The 26,355-nt window shown below is 42.5% G+C and overlaps 1 protein-coding gene across 9 annotated transcripts; it reads right to left on the reverse strand.

Annotated features, from left to right (window-relative positions):
* Positions 1–555: 555 nt before the first annotated feature.
* Positions 556–16,563, reverse strand: RNF14 (ring finger protein 14). Of its 9 annotated transcripts, XM_087862187.1 has the most exons (10): positions 16,094–16,230; positions 13,668–13,839; positions 12,603–12,766; positions 11,946–12,115; positions 10,732–10,883; positions 7,453–7,980; positions 6,356–6,584; positions 3,738–3,910; positions 2,640–2,770; positions 556–1,083 (listed from the first exon to the last, which is right to left on the reverse strand). In XM_087862187.1, the coding sequence occupies exons 4-10, from the start codon at positions 12,097–12,099 to the stop codon at positions 1,026–1,028; spliced, it is 1,425 nt and encodes a 474-aa protein (XP_087718313.1). In that variant the 5' UTR covers positions 12,100–12,115; positions 12,603–12,766; positions 13,668–13,839; positions 16,094–16,230; the 3' UTR covers positions 556–1,025. The 9 variants fall into 9 exon arrangements, with proteins under 9 accessions (XP_087718313.1, XP_087718311.1, XP_087718312.1 ...); XM_087862185.1 differs by lacking the exons at positions 12,603–12,766; positions 16,094–16,230 and adding an exon at positions 16,440–16,563; XM_087862186.1 differs by lacking the exons at positions 12,603–12,766; positions 16,094–16,230 and adding an exon at positions 16,374–16,447.
* Between the last annotated feature and the right edge of the window lie 9,792 nt (positions 16,564–26,355).

Below are 26,355 nucleotides of genomic sequence, written 5' to 3' on the forward strand. Positions count from 1 at the left end.
CGTAGCTCATTAGAGAAGACCTTTAAAAAGAATCCAGAAAATGAGGACTGGAACTACAATGGTGTGGAGTTCAAAATGGAGGTAATTAAAGAAAGTACAGCTTGTTCAACTTGGGAATATATTAGGCTTTCTCTTACTCCAGCAGAAATAAAAATATGAGCTGCTGGAGTTAATATTAAAATCGTCCTTACTGAGGGAAGGCAGGGTAAGAGTGAAGGGAGAGAAGACAGAACAAAAGGTAGCAAAGACAAGTCATCTTGAATCTAGGCTCTACGGCCCAGAAGAGCTGAATGGGACTGAAACTCTTCTGGGCCAATATCATTAAATTCTAGACTTGGCTCAAAACCAGTGGACTGCACACCACTAATAAATACCAGGTGACCCACAGTGTTTATGGCATTAAAAATATTTTTTAAATTATCTATAAATTTCTATTCTGAAAAGCAGTAGATCCAAATGACACTGGGCCATCCAATCAGTTACAGAGTAAAGGGCTTCCTCCAAAGAAAGAATTAACTTGGCAGAAACGTAGGTTCAAAGGAATGTAACACGGAGTTAATGAGATCAGGCTCTCAGTACAATTTTAATAAGGCTTCTTTCTACCCACCCCAGTTATAAGGAGCAGTACTGAGGGGACTCCCACATAATGCCTTAGAGGGATGCTTTCAGATAAAAAGGTCTGTAAATTTAACTCTTTACTCCTCTCCTCACCTAAAGCTTGGGGAAGAAAATAAATATTTACTTTTTAACTATTCAGAGCTTTGGGCACACTGTAGTATTTAATATTCTCTAGTTTTCATTTTCTGAACCTTTGGCTTATAATTTTCTCTATCTTAAATTGAAAAACATATGAATGTGCCTTAATCAGTAGTACCACACGAAAATATAAACCTTGCTCTTCCACATCTTCTACAAAGGAAGAGTGAATTAATGGTACCCTAAATATCCTGCAAAGTTATCTTGTGTACTAGACAAAAGATTAGGGCAAACCATTCCACTTCCTTATCTTGAGTAGGAGGCGTTAACTAGTCTTCAATCTCATCTTCCCAAATATCTCCATTAACATCCACAGCATGGAACAACCTGGAAGCATAAAATAAGGTACATTTGTAGGCACCTGGGAAACACTTTATCATCTCTTTCTTTCTCTCAAAATTACTCTCTCTACTCTTCTGAAAACATTGTGGATCTTTTCCTTTCCTTTAATCACTACACTGAGGAGGGCTGAAATACGGCTCCCTCTGAACAAGCTGTCTTAAAGTTTACAAGAATAGCCCTTTCAGATCCAGACAAACTCTCTAGGGCCAAGGATTAACAATAATTGGAAATGGGTATCAAAAAACTGATACTCAACGTGTACAGTAAATGGAATTAAGCCAGGACTGGGGAAGTCAAGCAAGCTAGAAGGGGAACTCTTCCAAACCACCATAACTCTGTTACATATGAATCACTCTACTCTCTGCTTCGTTGTCCTTGCACGCTCCACTGGTATAATGTTTTATAGCTGCCAACTTGTTCTCTTTCCCTATGTTACCTAAAATTGATGCAATTTTCAACATTAGATTTACAGCAGTTCACAGACAGAGCTTGTTTCTTCAATTTCTCTTATAATTTAGTAACACCAGTGATTGTAGATACTAGACAGATGCCTCTTCACAAAGGTCATCAACTAATGCCAAAATCAGAGCTGTTGAAAAACAGGATATTCACACTGTGCCAAGAAATCACCCCAGAGATTACTTACTAACAACAAAAAAGAAAACTGACATTTACAATGGAGCAAACAATAGAATTGACCGGCATACTAACGTGGGACAACCAGACATTATGGACCTACTGTGTTACAATATAAGGTACACATCACCCCTCAGGAAGTATTCTTGTCAAAAATGTAACTCGAAATCTATTCACACTGAGTCTAGAGCTAACTTCCAATTTACAGGAACTAGAGAGGACAGAGAAACTAACTAAAAGACAACAGGGAGAAGCAAAACTCTAGAAAGTACGATGTTCTCTACAGTACGAGTGGCCTGGACTGTCTCAAATGTCAATGTTCCCCTCAACACATACAAAAAAAGGTGGGCAAAATTCTTGTATATTAAGAGACTGAAGAGACAGAACCAAGTAAAATGTCTGAACTTGATTATATCCTGGTTCAGTAAAAGAGCTTTAAAAGATTTTCTAGGGATATTTGGGAAGTTTTAAACATGTTTATTAGATGATAGTATGCCTTCGTTGTTAAATTTAAGTATTGCTGTTATGTAGAAGAATTTTCTTATCTTAGGAGACAATGTGGAAGTATTGAGAGATAAAGCATCCTATCTCCAACTTAGGATCAAGTACTGGAAAACAAATATGATAAAATACTATCACTTGTTCATTTTGGTAGACGGTATTCTACTAATCATACTCTTTCAACTTTCACCTCTTCTGTAGGTTTGCAAATTTTCACTATAAGAAGTTGAGGAGGATAAAAAAGAAAATATCCAGGTAACATATTTTTCGTCATAAACTCACTTTCTAGAAAATATAAAAGATCATATATGTGAGAAAATGTTTAAGAGAATTCTCTAAATAAAGTGGTCTACAAATGAAGAACCAAAAATTGCTGCTGAGACCAGGGGATGATGTATACATACCGGTTAAAACACGGGGAAGCAGGATCAGTGAAATGTTTATAAGGGTTTGCTCTAGAGAGAGAACCCATGCAAATCCAGCAGAAATATTGCATACAGCCAGTACATGTCATCTTGTTACACCCATCTAATTTCTGGTGGAAAAGATAGAAAGAGAATAATATCAAGGCTATAAAAGCAAAAGAGAAAAGCACATGCCAAAAAGATCGAGTACAACCGTCCCCTAGACATCTTTTTCCCCAGGCAGGCTTGAGTTATACAGGTAACATACTTTAACTATTAAATGCTTTCCTCAGTTGCTTTACAAGCAAAATACAGAAAATATTTGGCAGATGTACCTACAACTAGATACTTTCCCAAATCTTTTCTGATAAACAGTAGATAGAAACCAAACATGTATATTATAAGCTGAACGTGTAAATTAATATTAAAATGTTTGGATTTAATATGTGTGACTTTAAACTTTTTACACAAATCTAGGTAAACATTTGGTACCAAGTCCTCCATTGTAACACAGGGCTGAAGCATGGCTGACGTGCTTAAACAGAATGCCAGTTTCCTTATAGGGTAACTGGGGAATCACCACCAGCTCCAGTTCAGACATAATGGATTGGAATAGGAGAACCAAATGCAAAGATAAATTCCGACTTTAAAATATATTACGATTTTGCCAAGAAGCAACAGATTTAAATGTCTATTTTGGCTCAGATTAATAGGAAAATGTCTTCATTTCCTAAGTTTATGCTTCGTAAGCAAGTGTGTTAAATTCCAAGATAAATAGTTCTAAGAGGTCAGGCTTGATTTTTTTTTTTTAATCATGTAGAGGAGTTAAGAGTTACTTGTAGCTCCAATAGGCTCCCTCATGACCCATTCAGTTTTGTTACGGATACAATGTGAGAACAATTTTCACTCCATGAAAGCATTTTAAAAACCTAAGTCTACATACACTGAAGATCAATAACAATATTTAGTAGTGAATTTGCATTTTACAAGTAAGAAGGTTTAATAAATGTGTTTTCTTAGTCATAAAATTAATAGGCTTGTTAAAGCAACCCTAACAAGCCTGTAAGTCTGTCTGCCAAGTCGGGCCCGAACCTTTACCTCTATGGGAGTCCCACAGCACGGGCAGCTCTTTGAGTTCTTTTCTAGCCATTCCTTACTTTCCATCTCTTCCAGTGCCTTCTGAATCACCCTCTTACCATACCTCTGTTCCAAAAATCTTTTATTGGCCTCATCTGCTTGCAGGTACTCATTTCGTAAGTCCATTAATTTCTCTGGAAAGTGAAATGGAAAATTAACTTTTAAACAACTTTGCAAAGCTATCTAAAAACCATTAAAAAATGGTCATAACCTTTGGTTATTCAATAATGCTATTACGGGAACTTTAATCATGAGGAAATAATCCAAAGTACAGTTATATGCATGGAGCTGCATATAACAATGGCAAACAAATTAAATGTCCAAGGGAATAACCACATGTGAAAGAGCCATTTAATGACATAATATTTAGTTATTAAAAACTTATGAGATGGCTACAACTCAATTAAAATACTCATTACAGAATCCAGAAAAAGGCAGATTTAGGTTATAAGTAGGTAAAAATGACACATGTACAAATGACAAAGAATGTAAAAGAACGCTCCGGCCAGAGAAGCTGGACTTGCACAAGGTGTTGGAATAAGAGGTCATCTTTTTTGCTGATTCTGACTTACTAATGTTGGCACGTTTGTGCAACTAGTAGCACACAGTTAAAGACTGACTTAGCTAAAAGACACAAAGGTTGAAAGAGACACTGATTTTCCACGAAGTCAGCATCACTCATCATTTGACAGTAACAAGGCCTAACAAATAAACAAAAGCATCTTTGGCTCAAGAGCAAAGACTGTTCAATTCTGTAGATAAAAAAAGTCAGTGACTACAATTTACCACCCGCAGGTCCTGCAAAGATCCTCCAGTCAACCTTTCCCCCGATATTCTTCAATCTCGCTGCACTGTTCTATTGCTTCACTCAGATGCAGGACAAAGATTATCACTCTAATGTTCTCAAAATAATTGTATTTCATACACTTTACATAGTAGTATCTAATATGTATATAGAGATATACCGATACAGATAGATACAGAAAGAGATTCTTAATTTTGCTGAAGCCCCCAAGCTTCTTTGATTTCTTCCACAAATGCTATGAAACACCTGATACGTGCTTCAGCCTCTCAATGATAAGGTTATAGAAGTCTAAAGCAAAGGCTTCTATTATACTCTGGTAAATTCTCCATCCCATCTGCCCATACGCACTACAAGACTCTGTTCTAGGCAACTGGAAGAATCTAGTCATTTTCCTCTTAGGGCTACTTTGTTGGAGATAATAACACTCTGCTAACAGGAGCCATTAGTAACTATCCTAATAATGGCATTAACAGCTACCATTTGCATTTTACACAGATTAGCCTGTTGTTCTCAAACTATCCATGGTAAAGGGCCAGTTTTTTCCCCCACCACTCTGTCAAGGACCAAAACTTTTGCAAAATACAATCAAATGAATTATTAGGAAAATTACAAAAAGAAAGAAATATAAGCTTAAATTTTTATTAGATCTGACATAAAATTACTCTGTGAAATCACTCTAACTTTCTAGCCCTGACACTCCATTTCTTTCTTTATCTTGTCACAGACCAGTGTAACAACAATACAAGTTTGGAGTAGCACTACGATAGTTTATTTGATCCTTAAAATAACCCTATGTAATAGCTATTATCATTACCCCTGTTAGTGTAAGAAAGACTAAGTCATCAAAGTCCAGTTAAACCGAGGTCAGAGGGCTGGTTTCTCAATCCTTATTTAGAACAGAATTACAAACAGCTTTCACCTCCCGTGCCCACTTCAATAAATGGTGGCTCTCTGAAGCACTAAGGGTTGAGGAAGATTCTGAGGCTTTCCTGGACTCAATGATAAAGAACTTGATGACTGATCAGACATATGTGCCATGGTTTGGGGCGCCTGGATGGCTCAGTCGTTAAGCATTTGCCTTCAGCTCAGGTCCCGGGATCGAGCCCCAAGCCCCGCATTGGGAATCCCTGCTCAGCCGGAAGCCTGCTTCTCCCTCTCACATCACCCTACTTGTGTTCCCTCTTTCACTGTCTGTCAAATAAATAAATAAAATCTTAAAAAAAAAAAAAAAAGACATACGTGCCATGGAAACAAGAGTGGCAGCTAAGACAGTCTGCACTGGCCAACCAGGAGCTGCATTATCCCATGTTCATAGATGGAAATTACCTTGCCATTTCTTCTGTCGTCTTCCCCCGCCCCAGCTATCTCCATGGCTTGTTTCCTTAGTTCCTTCTAGTCTTTATTCAAACTACTTTACCACTGAGGTCTTCCCCTTTATTTCCCTAAGTAAAATCCCAAGCTTCAGAACATTTCATATCCTGTCCTTGCCTTACTTTTCTTCCTCCATAGCACTTACGACCATCTAATATTCTTATTATTTCATTTGCCTGTCTCCACCATTAAAATTTAATTTAAGTTCCATAAGGGTATTTGGTCACTACCGTATCTCCAGAGCCTAGGGCAGTAACTGAAACAAAAGTATCTGTTGAATTAACATTTCTAAATTATAGGATTAAAGAGTTCAAGCTTTTTCTTGGGGTTGTGTGTGTGTGTGTGTGTGTGTGTGTGTTTGTGTGGAGGGCAGGAGGATCGAGTTCACACAGTTACAACTCACCTGCAGTTACCTTACATGGAGAGACGCCGTGGTAAGTCAATCTGCACAAGGTACAGAAGGCAAAATTGCAACTGGAGCAGATGCCCATGGTGCAGCCAGGCTCCTGCATCACAGGCAACTGGCAGCACGGGCGGGGACAGTACACCACGTCCGCCATCAGGTCCAAGGTGGACTGGAGGAGAAGGCGGTCATAACGGGCAAACAACTCTGTTTCCACTAGCTCTTTGACCTGGAGGGAAATAGAAAACACATAAATGTGAGGATTTCCCAACCAGTTCTGATTCTGAGGAGATCCTTAAAATGCTGGTGCTAACTAGATGCACATGAACTAAAACTCTCTTACTTCAAAATCAAACCAAATGTGGCCAAGTCTATACCTGGACTGAGAGGGTGGCTACATGGTCTACACATGTGTCAAAGCTAAGCCAACTGTACACTTTAAATGGGTACATTTATGGCTTAATAAAGTTGACAAAAAAAGAAATGTCAAACCAAGTATGCTGTCCCTGATTCTGTTAACCATTCCAAGGAATATGCCCTTCGGATCCCAGCCTCACACAAAGGCAGGCTAGTGATTCTCCAAGGTTGATGGGATCCCCTTATATAAACTAAGTAAATCACCAGAACACTTTACAATTACTTTTCTGACACTCATCCCTGCCAAGAACTGCTCATGCCCAGGCCAGCAGAGGAAGCATTTACATTTGGTTCAACAGCTGAGTTAAGACCACGGCATTCTTGGGGCACCTGGGTAGCACAGTTGTTAAGCGTCTGTCTTTGGCTCAGGCCGTGATCCTGGCATTGTGGGATCGAGCCCCACATTAGGCTCCTCCACTGGAAGCCTGCCTCTTCCTCTCCCACTCCCCCTGCTTGTGTTCCCTATCTGGCTGGCTGTCTCTCTGTCAAATAAATAAATAAAATCTTAAAAAAAAAAAAAAAAAAAACCACGGCATTCTTGATGGATACACTGAAACTACTTGCGGGCGCGCCCTAAGGCCTCAGGCTGCCCTGATGAGCCCTAACAAGAGAAGTTCCTGAGAAGATGCTCCCTGGTGAAAGAGAATCAGGAGGCAGCTGTGAGCAGAGTAGAGGATTACCTGACCAGGAGTGGCCACCGAAGGGCACTTGGGTTCTGGGCAGTTGAGGCACTGAACTTGGCCATCTCTGATCTGGATTTCAAAGTAGTCCTTTAGACAGGCTTTGCAGTACACATGCCTGCATTCCAAGAAGTACATGCATTCACTACCCAGCTTCTCACAGAAACAGATATTGCACAGGAACAATTTACTGTTAAAGCATTTGATCTGCTGAGCTTGATCGAAGTCCAAGATTTCCTGGATCAGACTCGACAGTGATTCCACATCCTGCACAGCTCTCTCATCCACAGCCTCCTCCTGGTCTGCATCCGATCCAGCAGCTCCTCCAAAATCTAGCTCTGTGTTGGGAGAGGCCTGAGCCGTCCTTCTCTGCACCTTTTTCTGAGAACCCATCTTGAGCTCAAAAGGAGAGACGATATTCAAGTATGCCAGGGTCTCTTCCTTAAGAAACTGCATCCAAGCAAACAGGACCACACTGCCACGGTGTTCTTCCCACAGGTTGTCTAAGTGCTTGCAGAGAGCTGAGAGCTAGGAGAGAGCACAGGAGGGTGCTGGTGAGTGTGGAAAGGTGAAGATACTGTCAACTCCTCACTTCTCTTGCAATCTTTTTAACTTCTAAGTTAAACCCTTACAATTCCTAACATGATTTTTTTACTGCTGTGCTAAACTGCGCTGCAAAGAGCACCGATATTCTTAGCGGAGCACTTCTTACACTATTCAGCAACGTGAGTCACAGCAGAACACACAGTCAGAAGCTAAAAGTAACCTGAAAACGAGAGAAATGGCAAGACTATAGGTTTACATATGAGCCACTGAAATGGAGGATATTTTGTCTTTTCTTTGTTGTGTTAGTATTGCTATGTATCTCATGCAGGAGAAAGAGATGGAGCTCTAAAATGAACTACTTCTATTCCTTTGGAGTCCTAGTCCTGGAGGTACCCTGCATAATGTTAGAAGGAGAGCAGTTTAAAAATCTACTCCAAGTTCTTAATTCTAACTTTTCCAGTCCTATCAAAAAGCCAACTCATGTGAAAGAATCACTAACAGAATCCAACCTCAGAATCCTTGTTAGTCAGATTTACAAGCTGGTTTTAACTAAGCAATCTGGGCTTACATGAGATCCTGGTTAATGGAGGAAGACAGAATGATATGGAACCTGGACATGATTATAAGACCTCAACATGGTTTTGCTGCCATAGGGAAAGCTCACACTTCCTAAGCTAAGCAACCAAAGTTTAAACGACTTCGACTTTTCCTCTTTAGAGGTGGTTTGTTCAATTTGAAAGGGAAATATAAGAGGATTTTCCATTAGAAATGTAAAATATTGGTAAGTACAGCTCAGGAATTAAGGAGCTTTTCTTTTTAGCTAAACATAAAAAATAAGCCTTCCAGATGCAGACAAATTGTGTAAATTTAAACAAGTGAAAAAGGACCACATTTTCTATTCCTTGCTCTACGTACGGCCATTCACCAAACCCTACATAGGCACAAACATAAACACTTCCTGAACTTAAAAACCTATTATGTTAAATATCATGCAAAATACTTTTTCACATTTACATGAATATGCTTCTAAGATCAATCATACTTCTGAGAAACCTGCTGAAATGTGTAAAATGTAATAAATACTAAAAGGGGAGCTCTGACTAGTATTTGAGCCACGAAGTCCAATGAAGAAGCCATTCTCCTCCATCCTCCTTCCTTTTCTAGCCCCTTCTCAAAAGAGGCAGCTGGGGTGCAGGTGAGGTTGGGGGAATTGAAAGAGGAAAAGAATAGGAGGAGACTGTATATGTATATATAGTGGGAGAAACATAATGGAAAATACTATGAGGCTAAACTCACTTCCCTTTTCTGAACCAACCCTGATACAGGGAAACCCAGAACCATGTGTCAACTTCACTATCAACAGGTGAGATTCACAATGACAAGGAATCAGGGCCCAGCAAACAACAAGAATTGAACCAAGAAGGAATATAAGGCCAATTAAAACGTCAATTATATGCACAAGAATTTATCTGATAAAGAATCCTACTGTAATTTCAGCTCTAACACATAAAATAATGAACAACTCTCCTCTCCCCACACTCCCAAAAGCCAGCAGGAAGTCAATGCTACTTGGCTGGAATCTGAAACTGCAACCACACGCTCAGTGAATCTGTCCTTGTTTTGTTTTCTCTCTGGAGAAATGAGATTATCAATATCTAAATAATTCAGTCAACTCTCTGTGATCTAAATGTCAAACAGCCTTGATATTCTTGGGCAAATAATCCACTGTCTTGCATGTACTGCCTCGGGCACAGATATCGGAATGTTAGGTAATATTCCTTTTTTATTTGACATGTCTTATCCTTTTTCTAAATTAATTTTGTTTTTAAACCACAAGCTGAATTTTACAAACGCACTCTCATCTGAAAGATTAGACTGGTCAGTGGGGTGGAATGAAAACTCCATGATCAAAAGGGAAAAACTGACAAGCTGTTCCTTAAGGTGAAGTAACTCTGACAGCTTTTGTCTTAATATACATCAGCCTATCAATCTTCATCATGATTTCTAGAAAAGTAGCTGCTATTGATCCATTATCTATCCCAGAGTACTTTATATTAGCTTCAAGTCATATTTATGTCTCAATCAAGAGCCGAGGTTGTTATTAGAAAAGGATATGTAAGCTGGAGGAAACGAAGGCTTCATGATACGAGGTTCCTGAGAGAGGAGATGTAGGAATCATACACATTTCTATTTGTGTGTATTTACATCCATGGGAGACTAGTCAACAATTATTTGTTATTAATACACAGACCTCTAAAAATAAAAGCACTTATTATGGTTACTTAGGAAATGTGTTTATTCTAACTACATCAGCTCAACTTTAGTCCTCCTAATTTCAGTTAAATCTTTCATTTAAGGAATGGATAAGAAACTAAGAAAAAAAAGTAATACCAACATCTAAGGAGAATTAGAAGGACCTTATCGTCTCTATTACAATGCAAATTAAATGGGAAAATAGCAAGATCAGGAAAAAATATATATACTTGATTAAAAATTATTCCTACTGCAATTCATAGTGATTAGTCATCCTAATCATTGCCATTCCTTTCTAAAACATCAAACATTTCCAATTCATTAACATTAGGATTCATGAAGGCAAGGGGGAAAAATTACAAAATCAAAGCCATTTGTTCTTCATGCAATGAATTCAAGATCATCAAGGTAGTCTTCAATTAAAGATGATTTTTTAAAGTTTCTAAAAATGGATAGGAGAAATTAAGTTTCGGGTCTAACCTGAGTTGGTGACAGCCATTTGCCACTAAGTGTGAATGAAGGTGGGGAGGAGGATGGATAATCTGGTGGCAGTTCAAAGTTCAGCACAAGTGGAGGCAGAAAGCAAATGGTGTATTCAAAGCCACCATTCTGGAGACACTCATTTGAATTGCCTGAACCAAAAACAAAGATTAGAAAGAATCAGTTGGTCAACACTTGAGTGTCCATTACTGTTGAGCGGTGCTCAAGAAAGACTAATGCTTTAGTTGAGGGTATAAAAACCCTCCCCCAAAGCACTTTCTATTTCCTAATTTTCACTTCATAGCCACCACCTTAAAAAAAATCTTTCATAAGCTCTTGAGAAATATACTAAGCACCATGAAATTTCTAATGAAGACACATAACTTATTCTCGTATACACTTCTGAGCACAAGTCCTAACACTAATAAGCAAGTAAAACACAATGTTTTCTTTTGTTGTTGTTTTACAGTAGATGATTACAGACGCAATCTAGAGAAAAGGATGTTTATTTCTATTAAAGAGCCATGACCTACTTAGAGCAGCATGTGCCAACCATCTATGAATCATAGTTGGGAGAATTTGTGCCAACACAATGATCTCAGGCTTGAGGGCAAGATACAGCACACACCACTCTCACAATCAAAGTTTCATTTTAAATTATCACACTTACTTTCTTTACTCAATGCCTTTATAGTGGAAACTTTTTGAGAAAGTGTGCACCGAAGTCTTCTGTGAACATTTGTATCAAAAGCAGCAGTTTTTTGTTTTTTTCTGAAGCAAAAGGTCACAGAGTAACAGCATATGTCACAGGTTTATGGTAGTTGAAATGATTCTGGAAACCAAATAGTATTAACAACCACCACGGTACTTTAAAACTTTCCAAGCGTTTTCACATACATTATGTCATTTTCTTTTTTATTATCCCTATTTAACAGCCAATGACTCATAGCTGATAAACTGCTAGTTAGAAGATTAGAATGCATGAAATATGCAGGATAATATCCCAATTCAGTGGTCAAAAGGCGAATCAAATTGAGAACTATTTATCCTCAGTCCAATTTTCAATTAAAACAGAAATATGTGTTCAATCTGTAATACTACCATCTACCACTAATGCCTATAGATACAAGATGACAAATAATTTAGGGTACACTAAGAAATTAAGAATAACCTTTATTTAGCAAAATCTGTTTAAGGGAATATTATTAACTAACCGCTCACAAATATCTTGAAATTTTGTGGCAAGTCCAAATAGATCCTGGTTTCTCCACCTTGGACAGACTCTGCTTTTCTAAATTCATCTCCATCATAAATACTCGCCAGGGCCAGCAATTCATCCTCCTGAGCTTCTCGATCTTCTGACGACATTTAATTTTCTGAGGAGCTGAAGACAATCATTCAAATTAGTTAAGAATAGAAAAGGCACAGAGTTTGGAAAACTCTAGTAGTACAAAAAAAAAAGTAAAGTTCCTCACAAACAACTGCAAAGAATTAATCAATATTCTCACTTTTCTGCTACTAGAAATGACACATCTAATATTCCAGCAGCTTTGCAATAATGACAGCTTTTTCAAAAATGATGGTTGTGGGGACGCCTGGGTGGCTCAGTCAGTTAAGCCTCTGCCTTGGGCTCAGGTCATGATCCCAGGGCTCTGGGATCGAGTCCCAAATCAGGCTCCTTGTTCAGCAGGGAGCCTGCTTCTGCCTCTGCCTGCCGCTCCCACCTACTTGTGCTCTCTCTGGCAAATAAATAAATATTTTTTTTAAAAATGATGGTTCTAATTGCTGACTTCATCAGGTAGCTATCACTGATTCAGAAAAAAAAGCACAATTTAAAAAATTTTTTTAAAAAGTACAAATCATTGGGGCACCTGGGTGGCATAGTCAGTGAAGCTCCTGACTCTTGGGTTTCAGCTTAGGTAGTGATACCAGGGTTGTGGAATCGAGCCCCGTGTCAGGTTCTAATGTCAGGGTGGAGTCTGTTTGAGTTTCTCCTTCCCTCACCCTCTGCCCCTGCTGCTCAAGCTCTGTCTCTCTGAAATAAATAAATAAATCTTTAAAAAAGGGAAAAAAGGACAAATCACAATTTTGACTTGTCCACGAAACCTAGCAAAGTGCCTTGTTCACAGAAAGATTAAAGTATATGTGATATACTTCCTAAAAATCAATGAATTTCTTAAATGCACAGAAATCTCTAAGGCAGGTTTTCTCAAGCTCAGTACTACTGACGCTTTGGAACAAATCATTCTTTGCGGTGGGAGGCTGTCCTGTGCCCCACAGGATGTGTACCAACATCCCTGGCTTCCACCTACTAGATGCCAACAGCATGCCCCCCCAGGGGTGCAGCGGGGGGACCACTCCCAGTTGAGAACACCCTGTTCCAGAGAACATTACAGGGACAGATACTATAGGAGAGGGTTAGATAACTTAGAAGGCAGCAAAGGAGCATTAAATTTTTCAAGTACCATACTTTGTCAAAACAATTTTAAGATTTACCATTATTTCAGGCAAAACTAAGAATAAAAATATGCTGCAATTATGATATAAAATCGATGCTTTTTAAGCACATCAACTGAAAGATGCACCACAATTTCAGATAATGTATATGTGGAAAAATATGTTATGAGAATCTATGAAAATTACTTTATTAAGGCAACAACAAAAAAATTACAGTTCTGTCAATTAAAATACTGGACCATAACTGGATTTGCAAATATGCCCCCTCTCAACTAAAAAAAAAATTTAATTGAAATGCACACAACCGAAAAGTTAGGACATTATAAAAGGTGACACTACAAAATTTGAATAAGTTCATTTAAAATGACTCCGTTTCCAAAAAATATTTTCTTGCCAGCAGCTGATCACGGTTCTGCTTCAGCAGCCTCCTTATCCGAAACAGAACACAGGGACATGTTCCCATTCAGGTAAGTCAGTACCTGTTAGTAACAACCAGAAGAAAAGGATATTAACAATGCAGTCTGTTTTTCAGTTCAGAATCTGGAATTTATGCAAATCCCATTTATCCTCCAGAAGGTGGAGATGAGACCAAGCTGGATAAAAGGCCAAGATCTGGAACTCATACTAGATATACTATAGAAATCCTGCCATCTGCAGAAAAAAAAATACAAAAGATGGTGTTAAGACTCACTCTCCAAATTTAAATTCTGAATTTGTTATTACCACTCACGGCAAACACATCTTAACACACAGTCAAGGCCAATCTACGGCTGCATATTACTTTCTCTAGGAGAGCCTAACTGAGCCACGTGGTTAAAGGGGTACGTGCATGTACCCAGCAATGAGACAAGCCTTATCTGACCGCTTTCAGCCCTGGGAGGAGCCGAGGTGGAATACCAAGGTCATATGTGACGTGAGCACACCAAGTCCCATAACAAACATCTAAATATTTTCCTGGGTTTGCTTTTGTTTTTGTTTCTTCTTTCCTCTTCGGCTTCTTCTATTTCTTCATTTCCTATCCCCCTCATTTCCTCTCACCTGCTAATGAATTAATCGTGCTAGGGACCCTCAACATTAGGTCAACTTAATCATGAAAGCAAGATATTTAAAACAAAACAATAAAAGCATGCACATGCACGCATGCATACACACTTTTATTTTTTTTTAAAGATTTTATTTATTTATTCAACAGAGATAGAGACAGCCAGCGAGAGAGGGAACACAAGCAGGGGGAGTGGGAGAGGAAGAAGCAGGCTCATAGCGGAGGAGCCTGATGTGGGGCTCGATCCCATAACGCCGGGATCCCGCCCTGAGCCGAAGGCAGACGCTTAACCGCTGTGCCACCCAGGCGCCCCCTGCATACACACTTTTAAGTTCTATTCTGGAAGTTTTAGAGCCAGATTTCTCAACTGGGAGTAAGGCGGAAGGGGAGGGTGGTCCACAGATGGATTACAGAGAAACCTAAGAACACTATGAAATTATATGCAAAAATATTATATGAAATGGTAATTTTTAAAGCAGATTCTCAGATGTGTGACTCCCAAAGAAGCTAAGAATGAAATTCAGAATCAATTTACATGTATTGAGCACCTACTGTATATTGTATGAGGCCCTTTCACATTATCTTATTTAATTTTAAACAATTTACCATACATAGTACGTGGTGATAACATAATTAAGTTTCTGTTTCTTCCTGTAGGAAGATTTATAAACGGCGTGAAAGATGAATTTATGATTCTGGTTTTAGGTTTGTGCTCTCCATCTTGTCTGCACATTAGAATCACCTGGAGAACCACGTTTTAAACTCTCAATACCCAGGCCATATTCTAGAGCAATTAAATCAAGCATCAGTAGTTATCCAAGCTCTCCAGGTGATTCTTAAGTGCAGCTAGGATTAAGAAACTCTACTCCAAGCAGTGTTTCCAGTAAACAGCTCCTCATGACCTACCCTACCAGACCCCAGCTTCTACAGCTGCCACTTTGTCCCAGTCCCTTAATTCACATGGCAGACCCACATTTCATTTTCATTTTATCCACTCAGCCTTCAAGAGCCACGTCCAAAGCCCCTATTCTATGTAGAAATTTTCGATTACATGTCAAGTCTTTACAAATTCAGCAAACTTTTTTTTACTGTAACTTTCCTATGACATCATCACATCCCACTTTGCATCATTATAGCATGCTCTGAACTTGGACCACTGGACTGCATTAGCTCCTTAAGGGCAAGGATAAAATCTTTTGCATGTGTGCGTTGTTCTCAGCATCTAGCAGTGCCATCAGTTTGACACTGAGGAAAAAAAAGTAACTGAATGGGTATGAGATGCAGTGTGCTGAAACTGGGGACCAGAATCATTAAGTTTCAGTGACTGCTCTGCCACATCCCACCAGAAGAAGGATTCACAGTAACACCAAGAAAAGTAACACTTACTGGGCTCTTAGTGTGTGTCAGGCATTGTGCTAAGCCCTTTAAATGCATTAACTCCTGTTAGATTCCCACAACCCCATGAAGCAAGTCCTCTTATTGATTCCATTACACAGATGAGAAAAATGACAGTTTAAGTCCCTTTCAGGCCCAAGGTCACACCGCTAGTATATAACTAAATCTGAGTTCAGACCACTCTCTTTCTTCATCTGTAACCCAGGAACAAGAACAAACCCCGGCGCCATCAGATGAGAGACATCAAGTTTAATATTAGCCTTGGCAAACGGGAGCCTGCTACACTAGGGAGGGAAGCCCTCCTCCGCCGGGTTTCCCTTGGGCCTGGGAAAATCCTACTCATTCTCCCAGGCCACACCGTGCCAACTGCAGAGCTGGGGTCAGCCCTGGCTCCGGAACCAGCCCGCCGCCACGGGTGCCTCCCCCTCTCACCACCAGGCGTGCTGAGTCGTTGTTGGTGCGACTCACCTACAACCCGGGGGCAAGCCCCAGCCTTGCTACCTGCCCCAGCCCTCGGACACAGAGGGCGCTGTACGAACGTGGGAGGTGTGAGCCGGCCCCGGGCGTCCCCAACGAGCAGGGCCTGGACCTTCCCCTTCCTCCTCTGAGCTCCCCAGGGGGCTGGGATCTCAGCCGGGCCCGGCTGGGGACGCCCCGTCCGGGATTTGGGGGGCTCGGGCCCACTGAGCAGTCCCAGCCCGGCCGCTCTTCGCTGCCTCGCGCGCCCGGAACGCGGTCCACACCGTACCTTCCGGCCACCCCTCCGTGCCGGGCCCGAAAGTTCCGCCCTCCGCCCTAGCCCTGGTCCCCTCACCGCCACGGCCGCGCCAGCCTACAGACGCCCGGCTCAACCTGCGCTCTGCACCGCCTCTTCCGTGTTTGGAGCTGTCAGCTGAGCCGGGTGGATCCGGCTGGGGCGGCCCGGGAAAGGGAGGGTTTTGCGCAGCCGCCGTGACCGCCGCGGTCCTTCGGCCGCCCCCTGAAGGATAAAGGCGGCGTTGCCGGCGCGGCCACCGTCACCACCCCGCAACACCCCGCCCTGGAAATTGAGTTGATACAAATGCAGATTCTGTGCCCAGGGGACTCCTTTCAGTAGTTCTGGGATGGACCCGGGAATTAAAATAGTGGTCTATCCAAGACAGACACTCCCGTAACAATCCCACATCGGCTCCTCCTCGTAGACTAAGCAAGCCTCCCCCATCCCACATTCTTTCTCAGAAATGCTGCCCATCTTCGTGCTACCTCCTCTCTGAAAGCATTTACCCATTGTTCATATTATAACTAATAACTACCACTTTTATGGAGCAGTTAGGATGCTTCAAGCACTTTGCTAAGTGATTTATGTACATTTTCTCTTTATCTTCACCATAACCTTATGATCTTAGGTACTATTTGTTATTCCCACTTTATTAATGAGGAAATTGAAACGTTCAGGAACTTACCAAAGGGTACATGATTATTGAGGGGCTGAGCGGGAATTAAAATTACATGCCCCCTACCTCACATCATATGCATAAATTAACTCAAAACGGATCAAAGACCTAAATGTAAGAGCTAAAACTGTAAAACTCTTAGAAGAAAATGGAGTAAATCTTCATGAATTTGGATTAGGCAACAGTTTCTTAGATACGAAACCAAAAGCACAAGCAAAAGAAAAAATAGACAAATTGGACTCAACACAATTAAAAACGTTTGTGCTTCAAACACACTATCAAGAAAGTAAAAAGGCAACCTACAGAATTGTAGTATTTGCAAATCAGTTATCTAATATTCAGGATATATAAGAACTCCTGTAACTCAACAGTAAAAAAGACAAAAAAAAAAACAATTTTAAATGTTTTTAGGTTTTATCCATGTTGTAGCATGGGCAAAGGATCTGAATAGACATTTCCCCAAAGAAGATAGACAAATGGTCCAGAAGCACATGAAAAGATGCTCAACATCATTAGTCATCAGGGAAATGCAGATCAAAACCACAAGGAGAAAGCACACTCACTAGGATGGCTATAATAAAAAGACAGATAATAACAAGTATTGGTGAGATTGGGGGAAATTGGAACCCTCATACACTTCTGGGAATGTAAAATGGTGCAGCTGCTCTGGAACACAGTCTGAGGAATTGAACACAATTCCTCAAAAAGTGAAACATAGAGTTACAGTAAGACCTAGCAATTCTACTCCTAGGTGCATACCCAAGAGACTTGAAAACATATGTTCACACAAAAACTTGTAAACAAATACACAACTACATTTGTACATTTGTACCTAAATTATTTGTGTATAGTATACATAAATATTCACTACAGCAGCAGTATTCACAATAGCCAAAAGATAGAAACAACTCACATGTCCATCATTGGATAAATGGATAACCAAAGATGGTACAGCCATACAATGAAATATTATTCTGCTATGAAAAAGGAGTGAAGTACTGATAAATGCGACAACATGGATGAACCTGAAAAACATTATGCCAAGTGAAAGAAGTCAGACACAAAATGCCACATATTGTATAATTTCTGTTATATGAAATGTCCAGAACAGGCAAATCCATAGGAACAGAAAGCAGATTTGTGGCCACTGGAGGCTTAGGCAGGAGTGCATGGGGAAGTGACTGCTAATGGATACGGGGTGACTTTTGGGGGATGAAAATCCTGTGGAATTAGATAGTGATGAAGGTTGCACAATTTTGTGACTATACTAAAAACCACTGGGCTGTACACTTTTAAAGAGTGAATTTTATGATATGTGAATTATCTCAATAAGAAAATTTTAGGTAGTCAGCACTTAAGTGGGATGCTGAAATGTTGGCCCTGGTTCCTGGGAACCATCAAACTAATGTACTCCTAATGATCTAATAAGCTCCTGTGTCCTCTTAATCATATACTTCTCCCGCAAGAAAAGCAACTTGCAGAGTTAGGCCTCTAATCCAAGCCTATAGGATTCTGAAGGTCTTTACCACCCACTGCTGTCCAGGAAGGATTGGCTTCATGGGTCAGCCACCTGTGTAGTCCAACAGGGCCCTGTTCTCAGAAAGCCTCAGACTTAGAAGGCCCCTGCTCCTGGTCTAATGCTCTCCTATGGCCATCTTGAAATTTTTAATTTTCCAACAGGAAGCTCTCTATTTTCATTTTGCACTGGGCTCCATAAATTATGTAGCTGGTCCTGCACCCAGGAGAGAAGAAAAACCAAGTGGGTAAATCAAGACATTGAAGGGGCTTACCTGACTGCCACAGAGGGAAAACTTTTGAGATGCAAATACTCCTAATTTCCCATATTGTCACAGACCACAGCCAAACCAGAAACATACTCCTTAAAGACGCAAAGATGGAAGAAGAGTCTCTGAAGCCATTCACTAATACCATAATTCATGTTAAGCAAAGGAAGTAAAACCAAGAGCAAAATGTATGGCAACCCTACCTCTGAGTGTTCACAGGTGAGACCATGAATCCTGCCAGCGACCTCCCAGATGCAAAAAGTGAGGGAGCCTAAGAACCAGCTCGGGAAATTCTCACAAATTGGAGCAGGGGGTGAATTATGACATCATGTCATGACCTCATGTCAGAGGTCACAGGATGGAGGGAATAGAAGAGAGAATTTCAAAGCTGTGTTAATAATTTGGACTAAATATTCAGAGTCCAGTTTTGAGGTCAGGAATGGATAAAGAGAGATTTCTAATGAATTTTGGTTTTAGACTCCATAAAAATAATAGACTTTTGTGTCTTCAGTTTTATGTGCCCATATAGGTTTTTAAGTTGAGCTTTCCCCTTGTGCCTAGCCCTCCACTGTGCTAAGCACTTTACACGCATTATCTCATGTATTTTTTTATTTTAGGGCTTTTAAAAAAGATTTGTTTCTTTATTTGAGAGAGAGAGCATGCAGGTGCAGGGAGGGGCAGATGAAGAGAGTCTTCAAGCAGACTCCCCACTGAGAGCAGAGCCTGACATGGGGATCGATCTCACAACCCATGAGATCATGACCTGAGCTGAAACCAAGAGTCGGACACTCAACTGATGGAGCCCACCAGGCACGCCCATGCATTATCTCATTTAAATACCCAGGATCTCATAACTGAGGCAATTTTGTCTCCCCATTTTACAGATGAGGAAAGTGGGGTACTCACGGGTGAAGTGATTTGACCGATGTCATACAGTGGTGACATACAGGATTAGGGCCAGCTCCTCATCAGTTTGACGCTCCCCTGTAGACTATTAGAGAATTGGGTTCGTTGTAGCAGAAATGCAGATAGAACAAAACAGTTCTTGCCTTAAGAATTAAAGGGGAAAACCTGAAGGAAGTCAGGATTAGCTTTTATGACAGAGGAATAGGTGAGAATGAGAATACAGAGGGAAGGAAAGAGACTCACCTCTATGGCCTGTCCCCAAGCACAGTAGATGATGGAGCCTCAGGCTAGAAGAGGATGGGATGTGTGACCTCGATGAGAGGTCAGGACTCATGTATGGCTGGACCGTTGAGTGGAGAAGCAGGAGTGAGACCAAGTCTGCTGGTGATTGGAGGGACCAGCAGCCTTCTCTCAGTGCCTCTACTTGTTCCCATCTATCACCGGGCCGCCAGTGGTTCTTACAGAGACTTTGCTGAGCTCATCCCACCTGCTGGGGGTTCACAGTCTCCTTTTCAATGGCTACCATTCCTGAGCAGCCCTGAAACAAGCCTTGACACCCAGGTGGGTAGCAGGGAGGAAGGAAAAGCCCCGCCCCAACTCTGGGATAGGTGTGGACAGTGGCGAGCCCCACTCTAAGACACAAGTGTCACTGAACTCCCACTAGCATCTTGTCACTGTGTGTTCGCTCACCATGTAGATCTCAAAAGGTTTCTCATCATCACATGGGAATCTGAAAAATTGTTTTTTCTTTCCAACGGGGTCTTCAAGGTCAAAAACAAATTAGGAGCTACTACACTAAAAGGACAATTATAAATAACTAAACCTTAAAGGGCTACCCCCACGTCAGGCCTTACTGTAAATGCTGTGTATTGACTACACTAAACCTTACAGAACCTGAAAACATAGTTAACACCATCATTGTCATTCCTATTTTAAAACTAAGGAAGCTGATAACTGAGCAGGTCAGTGACTTTTCTCTGTCACACAAATGCTCTGAACCCAGGCAGCAGCAGCCCTGAGCCCACATCCTTAACCCCAATGCGATGCTCAGATCAAGTTAATGCTTTGCTTAAGGAAAATGGTTAATTGGGTGTGTGAGGAGAAACAGATCACCTGTGTGACCAGCTTCCCTGGTCAGGGCAGCTCAAATAATACCTCAGGTCATCCCAGGGTTATATAAAAACAGACGCCGAAAGAGGCTTGAGGTGGCTGACAGCATAAAATGTTTTCTGTGCTTCTGATGCAAGGTGAAATTTGATTTACAATAATAGGCACAGAATGATCATGTTTATACTTGCAACCTGGCATTTTATTATTATTCCCCTGAATAACAGTGAAAAGAGTTCTGTAACCCCAAGGTAACACGGCTCTGTAAGAAGGAAAGAGGGCTGAGATTTAGCAGCAGCTGCCATCATCAATCGGTGTGTGGCTGTTTCTCTCAGGGCTCCAGGCTCAACTCCTGGCTGTCATAAACTTATAAAGGGAAGCCCCATGAGAATTTATGTAACGATGGGAAGACTCATTTTCCTTCCTGCAAGAACCTTTCTGAAGCAAGGCAAGAATTAGGCTGATTAGATTCTATGTGAAGAAAGAAAACCGAACCAATGGTTTAGAGGAAAGGAAAATGTGGGTCAACTTCAGCTACTTCCCTTGCCAAAAAAACTGACCTTGTAAATAGAGAAGAACACGCTGAACGCCACCAGATAAATGACTGACTGGATGACCAAATAAGTTAATGAATGAGTGTGATCCAGGCTTCCCCAAGGGTGGTTCCGTCAGTGTGAGAACAGTTCGATCCTGGAGTCACCCAGAAATGCTGAATACATAACAAGGCCAATCAACACAGTCAGCTTCTGAATATTCATGCACAGACGATGCTCCCAGTCAATGTTTGATTTGGGTGTTCACTGATAGATTTTCAAATTCACTGTGTAAATCAAAATTCTAAAGAAGAAGGAAAAGGAGAAGGAGGAGGAGGAAGAGAAGGAGAAGCAGGAGGAAGCAGAGAAGGACGAAGAGAAGGAGAAGAAGGAGGAGGTGGAGAGGGACAGAAGGAAGAGGAGGAAAGAAAACAGAAAAACAGAAGAGAAACTCGTGTTGAGAGTATATTACTTCTGAGTAGGATTACCCAGTAAAAATACACTAAAAAAATTGTCATTGTTTACCTAAAATTCAAGTTTAACTGGCCCTCTATTTCTTTTTAAGGTTTTATTTCTTTATTTGACAGAGAGAGAGACAGCCAGCGAGAGAGGGAACACAAGCAGGGGGAGTGGGAGAGGAAGAAGCAGGCTCATAGCGGAGGAGCCTGATGTGGGGCTCGATCTCAGAACCTGGGATCATGCCCTGAGCCGAAGGCAGATGCTTAACGACTGAGCCACCCAGGTGCCCCTGGCACTCTATTTTTATTTGCTAAATCTGACAACCAATTTCTGGGCTGATAACCCTATGGAGAAGAGAAGGTTGAAGACAGTATCTGGGGACATGTCCATCCCTGGGAGTCAGAAGGAAGGAAAACCAAAGGCAGAATCAGAGAAGCGGACAGAAGAGTCTGCAGAAGTATGGGGGGGGGGGTGGTAACCAGCTATGCACAGAGCTTCTGCTGAGCAGCGACACAGGCATGAGGGAGAGGCAGCGACTGGGAGGATGCTCAGTAAGAAAGGCCTGATGGCTGTAAAGGTTTTGGCCTTCAAAGAGTTGCGAGTAGTTCTAAGAAGTTCTAAATCAGTGGTTCTCAACGAGATCGGGGTGGAGATGGGGCGCATGTCAGAGTGTCTTGTGTATCAGAATTAAAATCTATATGCTGGAGGTAGCCCACTTTCCCTCCAAGGTTGGGGAGAAAGACAAAACATACGGGTAACCCTTAGCAACTCAGAATGTGATGTGGGCCAGTTATGGTTACTAAAGCACAAAATAAATTCTGAGTCTCTTCTTGTGTTTTTCTTGAAAATCATGAAGGAGATCCATGGTTCGCAACGATTCAATGGCAAACCCTCGTGTTCACATTACTTCCTTCACGGCCTCCCACCCCGTTCTCTCGTGAACCCCCTCCATAATCTTCTCAGCCTTCATCAATCCCCCTCTCCTACTTTCCTTTTTATTATGCAGTTCAATTAAGGCTCTCTTTTCAGAAAAAACTTCCAATCGACTTCCCCAACTCTGGCCCAAATGAAAGCGGAAGCCTTTTTGAAGGGAGGGTTAGGGGAACAGAGCTGGCAGTTATAAAATTCTCTTTGGCAGGGTGGGAAGGGGGAAAGTATGAATTTTCTTGCTCTGTCCCTAGTAATTGCATAAGTGATGCTGATATCTGGCCCTTTTGAGAGCTACCACTCTTAAGCAAGACAACCAAGAGGCAGAGCCTTTTCATTTCTTGAAAGGCTCAATTTTTTGGCAGATTTCCGCCTACAAAGTACATTTTTCTTTCTGCACCGGGCCCAGAAAGAGGTGTTATTGTGTGGGAGTGCACAACTGTCATCTGCCCCAACAAAGACCACAAAGTGCCACATCAGGAGCAGGTGACCCATCTACCTGAGTCTCCCAGTCAGGATTCCTGGCCAGAGGGGCTCTAATTTCAACAAGGCCTTGCTAAAAGAAAGAGGCTGACCTTGGGTGGTCCTGTCACTCTCCCAACAGGAATGATCCCGCACAGGACAAAGCTTCTGAGCTTCACAAGTTGCCCTGGTGATTGCTGGTGACCACGAGGAGCCCGGGAGGTGGCTAGCTAGCTGAGCAGCATGCTCCTAGTGTGGGGCATCATCCTAGCCTTCATCCAGCCGACCTGGGAGTCCCCCCAAGGGTCAGAGTCCCACCTTGCTGGTCTTACCCCTCGAGGATCCTCAGGAGGCCAGGCATTTTGAAAAAACCCTGACCCAACCCCACCCCTCCCCTCATCCCCCACCACTTCCCCAAAGCCAAGGGCCCAAGTGTGAACGACCTCCAGGTTGGTGGGAAGCAAGACTTCCAAACACCAGCCCTGATCCCGCTGTCTTGAAAAAAATTTTTCAGATTTGAGGGAGGCATCCTTAGCTTTTTCCAACCTATTTCAGGGACGAAGCCTCTCCAGACAAAGTCCAGTGACAGCTCTATTCACCCCCTCAACATGTGGCTGACCCCTGCAGCCAGAAAGGAGGAGAGAAAATTACTAAGTGGGGACCTCATGCCCAGAGATTTTTGCCTGAAAAATGTCTGGTACCTTGTTTGCTGGCTTTGGATTCTGCTCCCGATGTGAATAAAACAAACGAACCACAACCATAAAAACTGTCTGTGAAATATAAATCCAAAAACTTTCTTGTGTGGTGCCTGGGTGGCTCAGTCAGTTAAGCATCTGCCTTCAGCTCAGGTCATGATCCCGGGGTCCTGGGATCGAGCCTTGTGTCAGGCTTTCTGCTCAGTGAGGAGCCTGCTTCTCCTTCTCTGTCTGCCCCTCCCCATTGCTCGTGCTCTCTCTCTCTCTCAAATAAATAAAATCTTAAAATAATAATAAAAAACTTTCTTGTGACCTGGGAGTCCATTTTTTTCATCCATAGTACAGTTAAGGCAACACGCACACAGAGAGCATAAATAGAACAATGTCCTTTCGAGAATATACATATTAACAACACTGGCCAAGTCGTGAATTCCATGATTCCTTCAGTGGGCAGTGGGTCACATTAGGGTTCTCGTGATAAGTGATTGTCGTCGTGTGTCAGCTCCTTCCACTGTGTTCTAGGCAGCAGCTCCACGTACCCACCTCTCTGCCTTTGTGCCTTTCTCTCTGCCTTTGGCCACCAGATGGCATTCTGGAAACACTGTCAGCACCAGAGTTTCCTGCACCAAAGCTCCCCTGCATTACTCCCAACTCCCCTCCCCCTCTCCCTCCTCTGTTTTCTTTCAATCCATTTTCCAGAGCGCAGCCCAGGGGGCTTTCTGGAGGTCCAATCTGGGTGATCTTGGGCAAGTTAGCTAACCCTCTGTGCTCAGCTTCTTTATCCCGATGGCCCAGGTGTAAGGGTGGAACAGGAGGACGTAGGTAAAGCACTCAGGACAAGGCCTGGCGTATAGCTACTGTCCTCATCTTCCTGCTCAGGGCCATTCAAACCTCCCCACGGCCTCCAGAACAAGGTCCATCCTTAGCACGGCACTCCAGGCCCTCCAGGGTCTAGCAACCCCTTTTGACATCCCTGGCCTACCTTCCTCCTCCCCACTCTCCACACAGACAGACTCTCTTGAGATTCTGTAAGGAATCAGCTCACTCACCTCCGGCCTTTGTCCACTCTGCTCCCTCTGCCTGTTTTGCCTCTCCCTTGCTCACCCACTTTCCTCCCTGTCTTCAGGATTTGGCCCAGTGCCCTCCATGAGGAGCCTCCCCTGACCGCTAGGCCCAAACACAGAGCCACTGGGCCTCCTTCTTTCCTTTTCCCCGCCCCCTCCACAAGCCACCTGTGGGCCACTTTGTCTTGCTAGCTGCGTTGCACATGATAGCACAAGTAAGGGCCAGAGAGTAAGGTTGCCATGCTGTCACCCAAGGGCAATGAGCACAGGGCCCATCTCTGAGCAGCAGGAGCCTGGGGCCTGTGCTGGCTCCCCTTGAAGCATAGGCAGCACCTGGTCCAAGCCTGGACTGAGGAAGCCCTGGAAAATGAGCTTCCTTGGCCACAGAGGCAGAGAAAACCGTGCAGGGACAGTGGTGCCTGGGTGGTTCAGTTGGTTATGCATCTGCTGATCCCAGGGTCCTGGGATCAGCTACTTGCTCAGCAGGGGGACCTGCTTCTCCCTCTCCCTGCCACTCCCCCTGCTTGTGCTCTCTCTCACTCTATGTCAAATAAATAAATAAAATCTTCAAAAAAAAAAAAAGTGAAGAGACAAATGCAAGGTCATCCTCACCATTTGCATCAGAGGCATAACGCCTGGAAAATAACACCAGCTACAATAACACGGAATGGGTACTTTCTCTGTACCAGGCCCTGTGCTGGGGCCCTTAAAGGTACCACCTCACTGAATCCTGACCACAATCTCATGAGGTGGGTGATAGCCACACTTTACAGAGAAGGAAACTGAGGCCCAGGGGGGTTAAGTGACTTGTGCAATGTCTCCAAGCTTGTTGGTGTTCTGTCTCTAGAGCCACACTGTAAGAGGTGGCTCCATGGATTCAGGCCCTTGCTGTAGTTCGACAAGTGACAAGAACAGGAAACCTCCAGGAGTGGAACATGGAGTGAAGGACAGGGCGTGGGAAAGAAAAGATGAGGGGCGGGGAGGGGCACAGATGGCTTTAAGGCCAGGGAGCTCCCTCAGCTGCCCCTGTCCTAATGGCCACAGGCCTACAGGCCAACAGGCCCTGCTGGGGGTTCCCCATGTTCCAATGGGCACCTCCAGCCTCAAGGACTCAGTTGCCAACAGCCACCTAAAGGAAGCTGCCCTTAAATTCCCATGACTTCCAATGTTGTACAAACCTCTACACTCAGCCCGAGGCAGAGTATAAGACCAGGAGTGCGCTGGATGCAGCAAGTGAGGAGGGAAATGAGAAGCCACAAGCCACCTTAAATGCCACCCAAGTGATCCTGGGTCTCACCTCTGTGAGGAGGTGAATGAGGGGAGGGCACACCTGAAAACCTCCACATCCCTAGGAGTGTTG

Source organism: Ursus americanus, chromosome 5 (genome assembly GCF_024610735.1).
Source record: "Ursus americanus isolate L20-20 chromosome 5, mUrsAme1.1.p, whole genome shotgun sequence".
Lineage (NCBI taxonomy): Eukaryota > Metazoa > Chordata > Mammalia > Carnivora > Ursidae > Ursus > Ursus americanus.

Bases quoted from the DNA above. Each gene is read 5' to 3' on its own strand.
- RNF14 (XM_087862185.1), bottom strand. From the start codon at position 12,099: ATGTCGTCAGAAGATCGAGAAGCTCAGGAGGATGAATTGCTGGCCCTG. The intron at 10,884-11,945 runs GTTAGTTAATAA...TTTTTGGTTCAG, and splicing joins TTTCAAGATATTTGTGAGCG to GCAATTCAAATGAGTGTCTC. The intron at 6,585-7,452 runs GTAATCCTCTAC...ATTTCCCTCCAG, and splicing joins CGGTGGCCACTCCTGGTCAG to GTCAAAGAGCTAGTGGAAAC.